Source organism: Parasteatoda tepidariorum, chromosome 1 (genome assembly GCF_982258835.1).
Source record: "Parasteatoda tepidariorum strain Cologne lab strain chromosome 1, Ptep-v5.0, whole genome shotgun sequence".
Taxonomy (NCBI): domain Eukaryota; kingdom Metazoa; phylum Arthropoda; class Arachnida; order Araneae; family Theridiidae; genus Parasteatoda; species Parasteatoda tepidariorum.
The window spans coordinates 99,146,602-99,160,331 of record NC_141755.1 but is presented as its reverse complement, the minus strand read 5'-3'; the positions used below and the strand labels follow the sequence as shown (position 1 = coordinate 99,160,331).

At 34.2% G+C, this 13,730-nt stretch overlaps 2 protein-coding genes across 3 annotated transcripts in view; both read left to right on the top strand.

Annotated features, from left to right (window-relative positions):
• Nucleotides 1-7,204: 7,204 nt before the first annotated feature.
• LOC147816640 (uncharacterized) lies at nucleotides 7,205-7,585 on the top strand. Its single transcript, XM_087157103.1, has one exon. It carries the CDS (start codon nucleotides 7,205-7,207, stop codon nucleotides 7,583-7,585), a length of 381 nt encoding a protein of 126 aa, XP_087013229.1.
• Nucleotides 7,586-11,873: 4,288 nt separating this feature from the next.
• Nucleotides 11,874-13,730, top strand: part of LOC107439669 (uncharacterized) — a 35,587-nt gene continuing 33,730 nt past the window's right edge. For both annotated transcript variants that reach the window (XM_016052338.4, XM_016052337.4), the window contains exon 1: nucleotides 11,874-12,030. In XM_016052338.4, the coding sequence (XP_015907824.3) occupies nucleotides 12,005-12,030 (26 nt within the window). In that variant the 5' untranslated portion in view covers nucleotides 11,874-12,004. The remainder of the gene's footprint in view (nucleotides 12,031-13,730) is intronic.

Here is a 13,730-nt window from a genome sequence, read left to right as displayed (position 1 = left end):
CATGAAGTTAAATACATTTCAAGGTTACCATTCTTTGGCATTTCCTCATTTTCAACCTAAAGGTTGAATCGCTTCTGGTATCCGTAAAATTTGCCCTTGTTCTCGAAGAAGTTCCAATATTTTTCTCCTTTAGGTTTTGGCAAGTGAGAGTAGAAATCGATCTTCTTTTTGATCATTCCTAAGAAAAAAACAAAAGACGGTCAAGGGTACTTGGAGAGAATCATCTTAATTATTTTTTCAATGGTATAAATAAAAATCAAGTGATTAGTAATTGTATATACGAAAATAAGTGTTATTCAGTGTTCAGTAAGTGTAATTTTAGGATTTAAGCAAAAAAATTATTATTAATTTTTTTTAATAAAACTTTATCAGGTAACTATTTTAGGTACGATACAATATGCAATGCTTAGTAGCGTTTAATCAACACAAAAAAAAATTTCTTTCATGCTATAAAGTAATTAAACTCCAAAAATCACATCATAATCTCTAAGAAATATGAGAAAAGCATAAACGCAATAATGAGGAATTTATTCTAATCGAAATTAAAATATGTATTTTAAGTTCAAAATTCTTTTTATCACTAAAAACTTATTAGGAAGGTTTGTGCAAAATGAAAGCTGATAAATGCTTTTTCAATCATAACTTCGATTTTGCAATTCATTTATTTAAATAATATAGTACTGCTCAACTTTTTTGTTGCGTGCACTCAATATAATTTTATATTGTATAAACAAATCAAACTATACATGTTTTTCTAAGATGTTCTCACTTTTTACTATATAAATTACGCTAATAATTTATGCTCAAAAACGTCATGCTCACTAGTTCTGGTTCATCGCCTTTAGCATTTAATTTTTATTTACCTAATAAAGAATAAATAAAATTCTAAAACTACGTTTTTCAAGGAACTGAAAAGATTAAAATAATTCTAATTTAGTCACAGCGACAACGAAAAACGTAAAAGGCATCACTTTTGAAATACGTGATTGGAATTTATTGTTGAGATGTATTTATTAAGGTGATGATACATAGTACGTTTTTCATTTTTAAAGAGACCAAAATATATTTAGAAAATAGCATTTTTCCGAAATTTTATTTGTTTTAATTATATTATTTTTAGCTTTGTATTTGTTGGTGAATTTCGATTGGCGATAAAAGATATATAAATTGTATCGCTAAGCTAACTTGCTTAGTAATCATTTAACTAACTTATTATGCTAACTTGCCCAATTTACTTGACATCATCAGCTAACCTGTATTGTTATAAGGCACAGAGTTACAGTTGACATTCATGCCCTCTTAATAATCGGCAGTTTATCAGAATTTAAATTGAAGTCTCTTTGTCGATAATATCGCGATAAACTTTCCTTGTAGAGATCAGGAAATAATTGCAATTTGTATTGTTCCCTAGAGCAGATCTTCAATAGAAATTAGGATGCTCTAGTTCATAACAAAACAGTTGGATTTTTGATTGAACATAATATCGTGATAAATTTTGTTAATGGCGATTAAGAAAAGAAAAGAAAGAAAACGACTGCAATTTAAATTGTCTTCCAGCATGTAACTGCATCTCAAATTTTAATTGTTTTAGCTGTGAGAAAAAATTTGAAAATGTAAATTGCAAAAAGAAAAAAAATTTGTAGATAATATTACGATAAATTTTATTTGCAGTAATCTGAAAACGATTCTTAATTTGCTTCATTTTACTTGAGTGCTTTAGTTGAGTGCTTTACTTAAGTGCATTAAGTTGAGTGCTTTAGCTAATCGGGAAGTGGTCATACTTTTAGGTGCATGATTCCATCGCCACGGTTACGAAAGCAAGTAAATAAAAACGCAGTAAAAATATTCCAGAATTATTAAGATATATTATTATAGTTTTATACTAACTTAAACCAGTTTAAAAACTAAGCATATGAACACTATTGTTTTTGTAGGAATTAGCTGTGAAAATGAAAATTCAATGTGCGAAACATTAAACTACGAAATACGTAATTAGCTATTAGCAATAATCAAATGAAACTTAAATTGAAAAATTTTTAAATCCATAACTTACTGTGGAAGGACAAATTGAACAATACGCTGTCTTCGTTGTTGTTGTGACACAAAGCGAGATGGTATATTCCACTGTCACTCAGTTTATGTTTTTTGAAGGTAATGGTGACAGTATCATTAGCGACAGCAACTTCAAACTTTTTCACTCTCTTTCCTTTACGGTAGAGTTTCACACTTGAACCAGGAATGACGTCTGAAAAAGAGCAAAATACTAAATACAGTACTTGAATACTATTAATATTAACACAGGGTGTCTACGAATAATGTCTCCAGAATGAAATAAGAAGACCAAGTTTTGTTGCATGTGACAAACTGAAGGGATTGTATTTATTTTAAACCTGAACGTGGGTAAAGAAAGCAATCTCTTAATGTAATTCGAACATCATAAAATAAATTCTGGTATAAACATTTCTCGTGTAAATATTTTAATTATATTTTACAATGTAAGATACTTTTTAGGGGATAAATAACAAAATTTATCTCTCTTTTTTATCGCATTAAAATTCCTAAAAAATCGTTTAAAATGTTTATTTTCATTAACTTAAAAAAAAAAAAAAAAAAAAAAACTATATTATGTTGTTCATACCTGTCCAAGTGAAACTTTTTATTTAGTCAAACAAAGAGATATAAAGTGAACAATTCGACTTGAATGCATCTTGTTGAATACATTTTGTCCTAGTAAGTTTTCAGAGATAAATAAATAAATAAATAAAACAGGGCTGTCGCAAATGGTAAAAATGGTAAGGAAAGATTAAAAAAAAAAAAGTGTATTTACTTTTACCCAGCTGCGAAAACATATTTGATATTTAAAAGTAATGTATTTAAACTTTTCCAACCCATTTCTCGATATTAAAGTGAATTTAAAACACTTTAAAATTAAAGCAACGTTACCCTGTAATAACTAAGTAAACTGCTGTTTGTAGAAAATGCAACACCATGAAGGAATCATCAGAATCAAATGAAATTCGCAGCAAATGTCAATTATAGGATATTATGCAAATTAATAAAGTTTCAGAGCCATCGCGCGTGCGTGGCGCGCGCAGCGCCCTCTGAATTGATGCTGAAAGCGTATAAATAAAGTGCTGTAGCGGGACGTTGAAAATAGTCTATGATTATTTGTTAGTGGCAAACGTTTAGTGAGACCTGAGTATGCCTCCACGACGGAAGAATAAGAAATTCAAGCAACTTACGGAGTTTGAACGAGGGAGGATAATCGGCCTTCGAGAAGGAGGATTTTCCTATCGCGCAATAGCAGCTCGTATGCAGCGGAACAGTTCCACAGTGATGCGAGTTTGGAAGCAGTGGACCGACGAGCACCGAACAACTCGAAAAACAGGCACTGGACGACAGAAGGTGACGTCAGAGCGCGATGATCGACACCTGCTCCGCATGGCGGTGAATGATCGCACAGCTTCCTCCAGGCAGCTGGCAGCACATTGGTCTACTGCTACAGGTGTACAATTGTCGGCTTCGTCAATTCGTCGTCGTCTGCTGCGCCGTGGATTGCGTGCAAGGGTGCCATTATACAGGATTCCCCTCACGGCGGATCATCGACGGCTGCGTCGGCAGTGGGCTCTTGAGCACAGAGACTGGCGAGCAGATTGGCACCAAGTTGTCTTTTCAGATGAATCACGCTTCAATTTGTGGACCCATGATGGCCGTGTTCGTGTTAGACGTTATGCCGGTCAACGCTGCCTTCCTGAGTGTATTATTGAACGACATAGTGGTCGAACACCCGGAGTTATGGTCTGGGGTGCGATTTCGTATCATGGACGATCCAATTTGATACGAATTGAGGGTAATCTCAATAGCAACAGATACGTCCGTGAAGTGCTACAGCCCGAAGTCGTTCCTTTCCTTCAAGGCATCCCTGGAGCTATCTTTCAGCAGGATAATGCACGCCCACATGTTGCGCGGACTGTTAGAGACTTCTGTTCAGCACAACGCATGCAACTTCTTCCTTGGCCTGCTTATTCGCCGGATATGTCGCCTATTGAGCACGTGTGGGATATGGTTGGTCGGCGTCTCACTCGTGATCCGCGTCCTGCAGTTTCCAAAGACGAACTTTGGTTGCGCATACAAGCGATATGGAATTCTCTTCCTCAAGCAGATATTCAACATCTGTTTGACTCCATGCCACGTCGTATAGCAGCACTTATTGCAGCGCGTGGTGGCTGCACCAAATACTGATTTCGGACGCTTAATTTGTTTCTTTTGTTTTGAAAATTTCATCATTTATTTGTATCAGTACAAGTCGTTTCTGCATTAAATTTCATTTGATTCTGATGATTCTTTCATGGTGTTGCATTTTCTACAAACAGCAGTTTAGTTTTATAACCACTCTTCACGTTTTTGGGTGCAACTTTCACCTCAAAAAGATGCAAGTAATTGCGCGAAATTTTGGAGCATATGCATTTTGAAAAATATATTTTAAAATTTTTTTTCTCTAAATTTTAAAATACTTCAATTCAAAAAATTATTATTAAAAAGAAAGCTTCCATTTACTTCAGTTGTTTATTTGTGTGTAATTGTAGACTAATAAGTTACATTTTATCACCAAGTATCACATTCATTGGACTGTATTACGTTTTAAATAAAAGTTAAGAATGATACTCAAAAAACTGTTTTTATTTTATTCTTATGTTTAGTTTAAAACTAAATATTGGTCATAAATTATTGGTATAATAATTTGGAAAACAACATGTTTCGAAGAACTAAATGATTAAAAATGTAAAGAGGATCGGTAAGTTCTGCTATTTATTTTCAGGGCTGAGAAATAATTTGAGTTTCATGCGTATCACAGTAACCTGATGTAAAACACTTCTGTGCTCTGCTCTCTATGTTTCAGAAGCAGTTTTTTACTATATTTTTTAATTGTATTTAATAATGGTCGGAAAAAAAATTGAAGTGTAAGATATAAAAAATTTATTTTTTCATAAGAAGGTGATATATCCAAAATCTTTAGTACCACTTAAACACGCTTTCACCAATTTCTTCAAAACTATACATGTCACCATATTCGAATTTAGTACCAGCTGTTTTATCTTCCCACCATTGGGTTGTTACCAGCATTTCTTCAGTTCATGAGATGGCGATATTCCCGAAAACTTTAGTACCACTTAGATAGCTTTTTTTTCACTTTATTTCATTTTTTCGTGGTTTCTAACGCCACTTTCAATCTCAACAATAAATCTGACTTAAGTTTCCAGAAATTGGTTCCGATAGGCTCTCATTAAATTCTTCAAAACTATACCTGTCGCCATTTTTGAATTTAGTACCAGTTGTTTTATCTTTACACCATTAGTTTGTTACCAGCATTTCTTCAGTTCATGAGATGGCGATATTCCCGAAAACTTTAGTACCACTTTAATAACTTTTTTCACTTTATTTCCTTTTCCGTGGTTTCCAATGCCACTTTCAATCACAATAAGTAAATTTTATTTTAAGTTTCTAGAGATTGGTTCCGACACGCTATCACCAATTTCGTCAAAACTATACCTGTCGCCATTTTCAAATTTAGTACCAGTTGTTCTATTCCGTGAAAAGGAATAAAAAAGGTAGAAGGACTAAATATAAAATTTGAGCTCATTCGGTCGAATAGTTTTTGAGTTGTTAAAATTTAAAAAGGCTGTATTTTTTAAATTTGGAATTCTCTAGAACTAATTGACAATTTCATTCAAATTTTGCATTTTCCCTTTAATAGTTGCATCATTAAATAATATCATAAAGGTAATAAAACGCTATTAATAATTACTTTTGCATAGAATTACAGTATTTAGCTAAGCGAAATACCATTAGTTTCATCCATTTTATATAACTTTTTGTTGAAAAACTTATATTTAAATTATAATAATTAAATTAATAATTCTGTGCAAAACTTTTTCGATTCGCTTAAAAAATTCTGGAGATGCGGCAAATCGCACAAAAAATAAAATTAAGGGGTCCAAACTCTCTTGACCAAATTATTAGGGACAGATTCCAGTTGCACCCCATATTTTGAGGGTCAAGAACATGAATCCATCAAACAAAATGTATGTTTAATAGAGATTAATAAGATTGATGGTGTTGAATTTCTTAACTAGAAATAGCGTTTGCACAAATTAATTTGAATTTTTTAGGTTGTCACCGTGAACCATTAAGATTGAGTTCCAGAACCTAAAATCATTAAATTAAAATGTATTCTGGATGGTCCGATTTTTCTCCTAAGCTGCATGTTAAGGCGAGTGGAAGTTATTTCTAAAGCCATGTTTGTTATGAAAATGTTTATAAAAAAAATAATGATGACTCACTGATCAGTTTGATTTCAGCTTTCAATGGTGCATTAGTGCAACCAGCTATTTCTGGTGGATGGATCAAACTATCATCACCACTGTAAGACTTTCTGATTCCTGATTCTTCCCAGTCATTCCTGTACCACTCCGGTTCTTGCGACTCTACAAATGTGGAGACGATACGCGGAGGGTCTTTTACAACAAAATCACACAGTGACCTGTGGTCACCCTGGCCAGATGTTATGCCAAGCTCGGGCAATTGAGGCCCGTGGATCTCTCCCACCATACTTGCTGCAGGAAGCAGCTCAGGCACAGTTTTTTTCTTTCTGAGAAAGAACGTAAACCATCCTGATATGCAAATTGCATTCATAAGGCGATTCATTTTCAAAGCTTCACCTTTCAATGCTTATTCAAAGATAAGAATGAGTGTTTTAAGAATTTCTTTGTACTTCTTTTATGGTATTGTTGACAGTTATATTTCCCGCTAAGCATACTTTTTAATGCAGACATTATTGAAAAACTCATTACATACGTTTTAAACAATAGTCTTGAACAATCAGTGAAGATTTTTCTATTGTTGCAAAACTTATATTTAAAATTTATGTTAACCTCCGTTTGTCATTGTTGGAATTTTATATTTATATAATATACTGATCAATTCATTCATATATATATATATATATATATATATATATATATATATATATATATATATATATATATATATATATATATATATATATATACACTATCTAGCCATTAATGACCGGACACCCCTTGAAAGGCAGGTGGACTCGTCCTGGCGGAATAAATACGCAACCTGTGGTGGGGGAAAGACCATTCGCAAGCAGGCGACGGCCATACGAGCGCTAACAGTGAAAATGAGTGGACGGCGAGAGCTGCATGAGGCGGAAAAGGGCATGATCATAGGCTCCCACCGATTTGGTCATTCCATACGTGCCATCTCCGACAAGTTTCAGATACATCGGTCAACAGTTAGTGACGTCGTGTTGAAATGGGAACGAGAGGGAGTGATAAAACCGCAGTCCCGACCCGGCAAGCCCAAAATAATGTCCGACAGGGATCGACGATCTCTTCGACGTGTAGTGAAGACAAACCGACAAATGTCGTTGGACTCTGTCGCTACCAGCATCCGGGCTGCATCTGGCAGTGTTGCCAGTACACGTACCATTCGTCAGGAGCTGATTGCACAAGGATTCCATGGACGAGCAGCAGCACATAAGCCAAACATCTCTCCATGAAACGCCCGCCACCGATTTCAGTGTTGCAGAGCACGTTGCCAGTGGACAGTAGAGCAATGGAAAAGCGTTATGTGGAGTGATGAGTCACGCTACATGTTGTGGCACTCTGATGGGCGGTTTTTGAGCTGGCGAATGCCCGGAGAACGGTACCTACCGGAGTGCATTGTCACCACCGTGAAGTTCGGCGGTGGAGGAATTATGGTGTGGTCCTGTTTCTCATGGTTTGGCCTTGAACCCTTGGTGTTAGTGCTTGAAACCCTGAACGCAGAAGGGTATAGAGACATCCTGGACAATTCGGCGCTTCCCACCCTGTGGCAACAGTTCGGTAATGGCCCGTTTGTGTTTCAGCACAATAACGCTGCCATTCATAAAGCACATGTCATCACGGACTGGTTTGATGAAATGGGGGTGCAAGAACTTGACTGGCCATCCCAAAGTCCCGACATCTATCCAATTGAGCATCTCTGGGATGAGTTGGAGCGCCGGTTGAGGGCCAGACCACAACGCCCCAAAACCTCCACTCAACTCTTCGCCATGTTACAGGAGGAATGGCGGGCAATATCTGCCGCCGTGTACCAACACCTAGTCGATAGCCTTCCTAGCTTCCTAGAAGGGTTAAAGCTGTGACTCGGGCGCGTAGCGGCCCTACGCCCTACTGACTTGATACTAGCACCTCATGTATCCGAAATGAGAGGTGTCCGGTCATTAATGGCCAAATAGTGTATATATATATATGCTTTTTTTTCAATACCTTATCACAAATGGTCTTAAGAAAGCATATAAAGTAAGAGTCCCAACATTTAAGACAGAAAAAAAAGCACTTTCGTTTACTGACGAATCGCAATTGAGGAAGGGGGGAATATGACGTACCAAAGCCTATTTGCTTGCGGAAAGAAAGAAAAAGTGTTTAAAGACTATTAACGAGAAACGTATTAAAGTTTTGACCGGAAATCAGTTAGGTTTTGGCTCCTTGTGTACCCATTTTACTCAATTGTGATTTGCTTGTTTTCAAAAACATTTTCTTTTTCCCAAGCTCAAATATAAGTTTGCGACACTCATTGTGTAAACATTTTTGTCTTCATATTTCGAAGGATTCTAAAAAATACAGATTTAAGGTGGTATTTAGTTAACACCTTTATTAAGAAAGTTACAGAGCATTTGAGAACACAAAGAAGTTTCAAAAAGGAGAGTTTGGCATAACATCGGAGTTGAAATGTAATGTTAATGGAGTGGTTCTTAAGATTTTGTATCCATTGTAGACCGTTAAATCTCAAAATTGAGTAATCCTTTTTGCTGATAAAATAGCTGCTTACTGATATCGTACTTTGCACTGTGATACTGGTTTTTAAACTTAATTTTTTTTTTTTTTTTTTTTTTTGCACTTGACTTGTGCCAGTTTGCTCCCTTTCTGCTTTAGCGCCTATAAACTTGATACTTTTTCTCATTTTGTTTCCATTTTCTTGATTTACAGCGTCACTTTCACAAAAAGTGAATTCTTTTTCAAGCTTCCAGTGATTGTTTCCAGCATTTTCTCACCAACTACAAAACTAAACATCAGTTCCAGTTGAGAATATATCCATGAAACTATATTTTCCCTATCGGTTGTTACCAGCAGTTCTTCAGTACATAAATGTGCGAAATACCTGAAAGCTTTAAAACCACTTTCATAAAAAAAATTTCCCACTTTATTTCCTTTACCGTCGTTTCCAACGCCACTTTCGATCACAACAGGTAAATCTTATTTTAAGTTTCTAGAGACTGGTTCCGATGCGCTCTCACTGAGAGCACATCGGAACCAGTCTCGGCTCTCACCAATTTCTTCAAAACTATACCAGTCACCATTTCCGAATTTAGTTCCAGTTGTTCAATCTTCCCACCATTAGGTTGTTACCAGTAGTTCTTCAGTATACCCGAAAACTTCAGTACCACTTTGATAACTTTTTTCACTTTTCCGTGGTTTCCAGTGCCACTTTCAATCACAAATAAGTAAATCTTATTTAAAGTTTCTAGAGATTTATTCTCACAAATTTCCTCAAAACTGTACTTGTCGCTATTTTCGAATTTAGTACCATTGTTTAATCTTCCCTTTCCCACCATAAGCTTGTTACCAACAGTTCTTCAGTTCATAAGAAGTTGATATTCCCGAAAACTTTAGTACCACTTTCTTAACTACTTTTTTCACTTTTTTTTTCCTTTTTCGTGGTTTCCAATGCCACTTTCAATCACAGCAAGTACATCTTATTTTAAGTTTCTAGAGATTGGTTCCGACACGCTCTCACCATTTTCTTCAACACTATACATATATTCGAATTTAGCACCAGTCATTTCATCTTCCCCCTTTTAGGTTGCTACCAGCAGTTCATAAGAAGGCGAAATACCCGACAGCTTTAATACCACTTTGATAACTTTTTTTTCACTTTATTTCATTATCCGTGTTTTCCAACGCTACTTTCAACCATAGCAAAGTTATGTTGAAATAAATATTAAATAACTATCTGAAATACATTAAAATTCTTTCTGATTTAAGCTATAAATTAACCGGTTGATTAAATAAATAAATAAAAAATTATTACCAATTTTGACAGACTCGTGTAATGTTATTAACGAATCCAAGAGAACATATTTTCCAAGCAGATAACAAAGGGTATAAAAATCAAAAATACTCTTCAAAATGTTTAAGAACTTTTTGTGCCGTTATCCCTTAAATTCAATACTTTCTCTGATTCCCCTCATTTCAGCAAAGGGCAATAAATTTTACTTTATTTTAATGATCACCAATAAATTCTGAAGCAGTGGATCTTAATTATTATTACTCAATATTATAATGAATTCACGCCTCCTTTTTATAATTTAAACTGTTAAAGAGTAATTTGAAAGTGCGTTTGATACTTTATATTTCAAGGGAGAATTACTCATTAAAATTTCAAAAATTTGAAAAAAATTGCATTTTTAAATAGTCTTTTTCTATTAAGCTTATTATACCAAAATATGGAATTGATTTTCGCAAAAATGTAAATTTTGCAGATGTCGAGTGCGACGCAGAACGCGCTGCGACTTGCATGAATCAATGAACTTGTGAACTTAGATGATAAATGAATCTGCTCAATCCGATCAAAATATTTTAGTAAAATACTATCATTTTAACTGTTTTATTCAAATAATATGCTTAAATTATGTAAGAAAAAATACTTTCCATCAAATAGTAGAAATAGCAACTGATTTAGCTGAAGCAAATCCTACATTTAAGAAAACTATAGTCATATAGTCTAAAATAATGAAAACGAAATCAAATTTGATGATTTTTTTTTTAAATTTATGACTACAGCAAATTATGGGAAATTTAAAAATGCGTTCTAAACATTGTATTATAAGAGCACAAATATTTTTAAAAAAGTTTGGTTTGTAACATATGATAAAATGAAAATTAAAATTTGTACAGTGCGCAAAAAAAGGACTACCCTCAATAACTTTTGATCTAACAATCGGATATTTAGGAATCCATCTTAATGGTTTAAGAGGAAGACTTCAAATATGTTAAATAATTAGTGCAGACGATTTTTAGTAGTAGTAGTAGATCATTTACGTCGCACTAGAGCTGCACAATGGGCTATTGGCGACGGTTTGGGAAACATCCCTAAGGATGATCCGATGACACGCCATCACAATTTTGAGCCTCTGAGGAGGGGATAGCACTCCCACTTCGGTAGCCCAACGACCTGCACGCGAAGTCGAACAGTTCACTTCAAGGCAGAACAGTTTGACGAGGACCAATACCGCACACCCTCGGTCCCTACGCAGGCAGATCCAAGTGGTCACCCACCCGCACACTGACCGCAGCCCGTGATTTTTGACTTCGGTGATCTGCTGAGAACTGTGTCTTAACGATTAGTCCACTGCGGGACGCAGACGATTTTTAAGTTACGAAAACAGACACAAAAACGTTAATTCGCTGAATAAACATGCATTTTTTATGATGGATTCTGACTTCTGACCCCTGAAATCTCTACGATGTGTCAAATAGGGTCCCTATAGTTTTGTCAGGAGATCGATAGTTTGGACCCCTTAATGTTTATCTTACTTTTTGCCTATATCACCATATCTTGAGAACTTTTTAAACTTATTGAACTTGGCTTACTCTAAATAGAATGGAATGAACAGTTGCTAACGTAAAAAAAACCCCACCTGTCAACAAACAATCAGGTTCGAAGTACCCACAATACGTCACTTGCAGGTATTCCATTGTGCCTTTTATTCCATGAAAGCTTCAAACTTATTTATAAGCTTTCAGTTCTAAAACGACTCGTCAGTTACTACTACTTTCACTACTATTCCCGCCACTTTTTCATGTATTTGAGCAATTATCCGACCGTATTATAATAATCTAATATTAAAAATTCTATTAATGCCTAAAAATATCAAATGAAAGTATCTGTGAAGAGTGCCAGGTTTGATTTTAATTCTCTGTTCTTAAATCAATTATCATCTTTCCTTGTTTTGTAACTTGTCACTAGCGTCTTAATTTCGTTTTGTCCTGTTTGTCATATTGTGATTTTCGTATATTCTACTAATGTTTTTATTTAGTGATTGAGGTAAATAGAATAGATTGTGGTTTAATTCTTTTTTTTTTGTAATTTTGGTAAAAGTAAAATTGGCATTGTTTTTCTGTGGCGTGTAGATGCCTGAAGCAAATTCTAGATGGGTGTCTGTTCTGCAACTCGGAGCTTTAGTAGCCCATTCCAAAATTCTCCAACTTCTGAGAAGTTCAATCGTGATCTGTGGCTTAATAATTTGCAGAGTTTTGGCAGCTTAAGGGTTGTAACTTTTTTAAAAAAATCTCAGAAGGGGACGAACTTGAATGTATGTATATATTCATATGTATATATTAGGGGATATAAATTCTAACAAACAAAAAAAACTTGAGATTACGGAATGAGAGTGCAAAAAAATATACATTTTGTAGAGTTATAAAAATTTGATCTAAATTTATTGAAATAAATAATAGAAAATTGAAACAAATCCATTACAGTCAATATTTAGTATTATTCAGATATTTGTATTTCTTGAATTAAAGGTTTTTAATAATTCAAGAAATAGAAACATATTTTTGATGAAATGTGCACAAATTAATTGTATTAAAAAACAATTATTTAAGTGTGTGATTGATAAATCACATGTCGTAATAGCAACGTAGATAAAGGAATGGGGATTCATGTTGAAAAAGGCATTGCAATAATTGCAACAAAAAAATTGCCTTCAATTAGTATGAAATCTATATAAATGAGACACTTTAAGTAATTATTTTAATGCAAAATTTAAAATGCACATACTGAGATTAAAATCCGGATTTAAAAACCACCGGGATAATGCATTGTAAAACTGCTTAAAAAAATTGGACTACAGACAAAGCCGGCAATAACAAATCACGTCCGAAAGGGATAATTTAAATGTGTCACTTGAAACTCTCGTGTCGTAGTGATATGTTAGTAAAAGAACAGGATTTCCAAAAACATGTGTAAAAAGCACAGCGATAACTGCCTTTAAAAAAATCATTTAAATTTACTATTAAATCTGCAGAAATAAAGCAAGTCAAAAGTGATAAATTAAATTATGGTATTATAAGTCATGAGTCGTAATAAATGTAGTTTGATTTTAAAAACCACATGGGAATTGCTAGTTACAAAAGCTAAAGAAACGATCGAAATGTCACTTGAATTTATGATGAAGTCTGCAACAATAAATCGAAGAATATACCATTACCTAAATTCCAAGTTCTCATACCGTTTTATCATATTAAAAATATGTCCCTACTACTTGGATCATGCATTTGGGTAATCACTTTTTGGCATGCTCAATGTTTGGATTGTATTTTCGGCATTTGTATTATTGATTTTCTCGTGTGGTTTTAAATATTTCAGTATATTTTACGCAATAAGGAAAATTTGAATGATGCAATCGATTATTTAATTCTTACGGCATTAATTCTAACGAATTTTTCATAGTTCTTGCTCTTAATTTCTCCATAGCTCTTAAATTTGATATTTTTCTTACAATATTAACTATTTCGTCGTCTATCTTTTTCCGACAATTACTACTTGCAGATTTCATGATTTTTAATTATTTTTATCCTTGTGATGATTATTTACCA

Coding starts and splice junctions, on each gene's coding strand:
- LOC147816640 (XM_087157103.1), top strand. CDS start 7,205: ATGAGTGGACGGCGAGAGCTGCATGAGGCGGAAAAGGGCATGATCATA.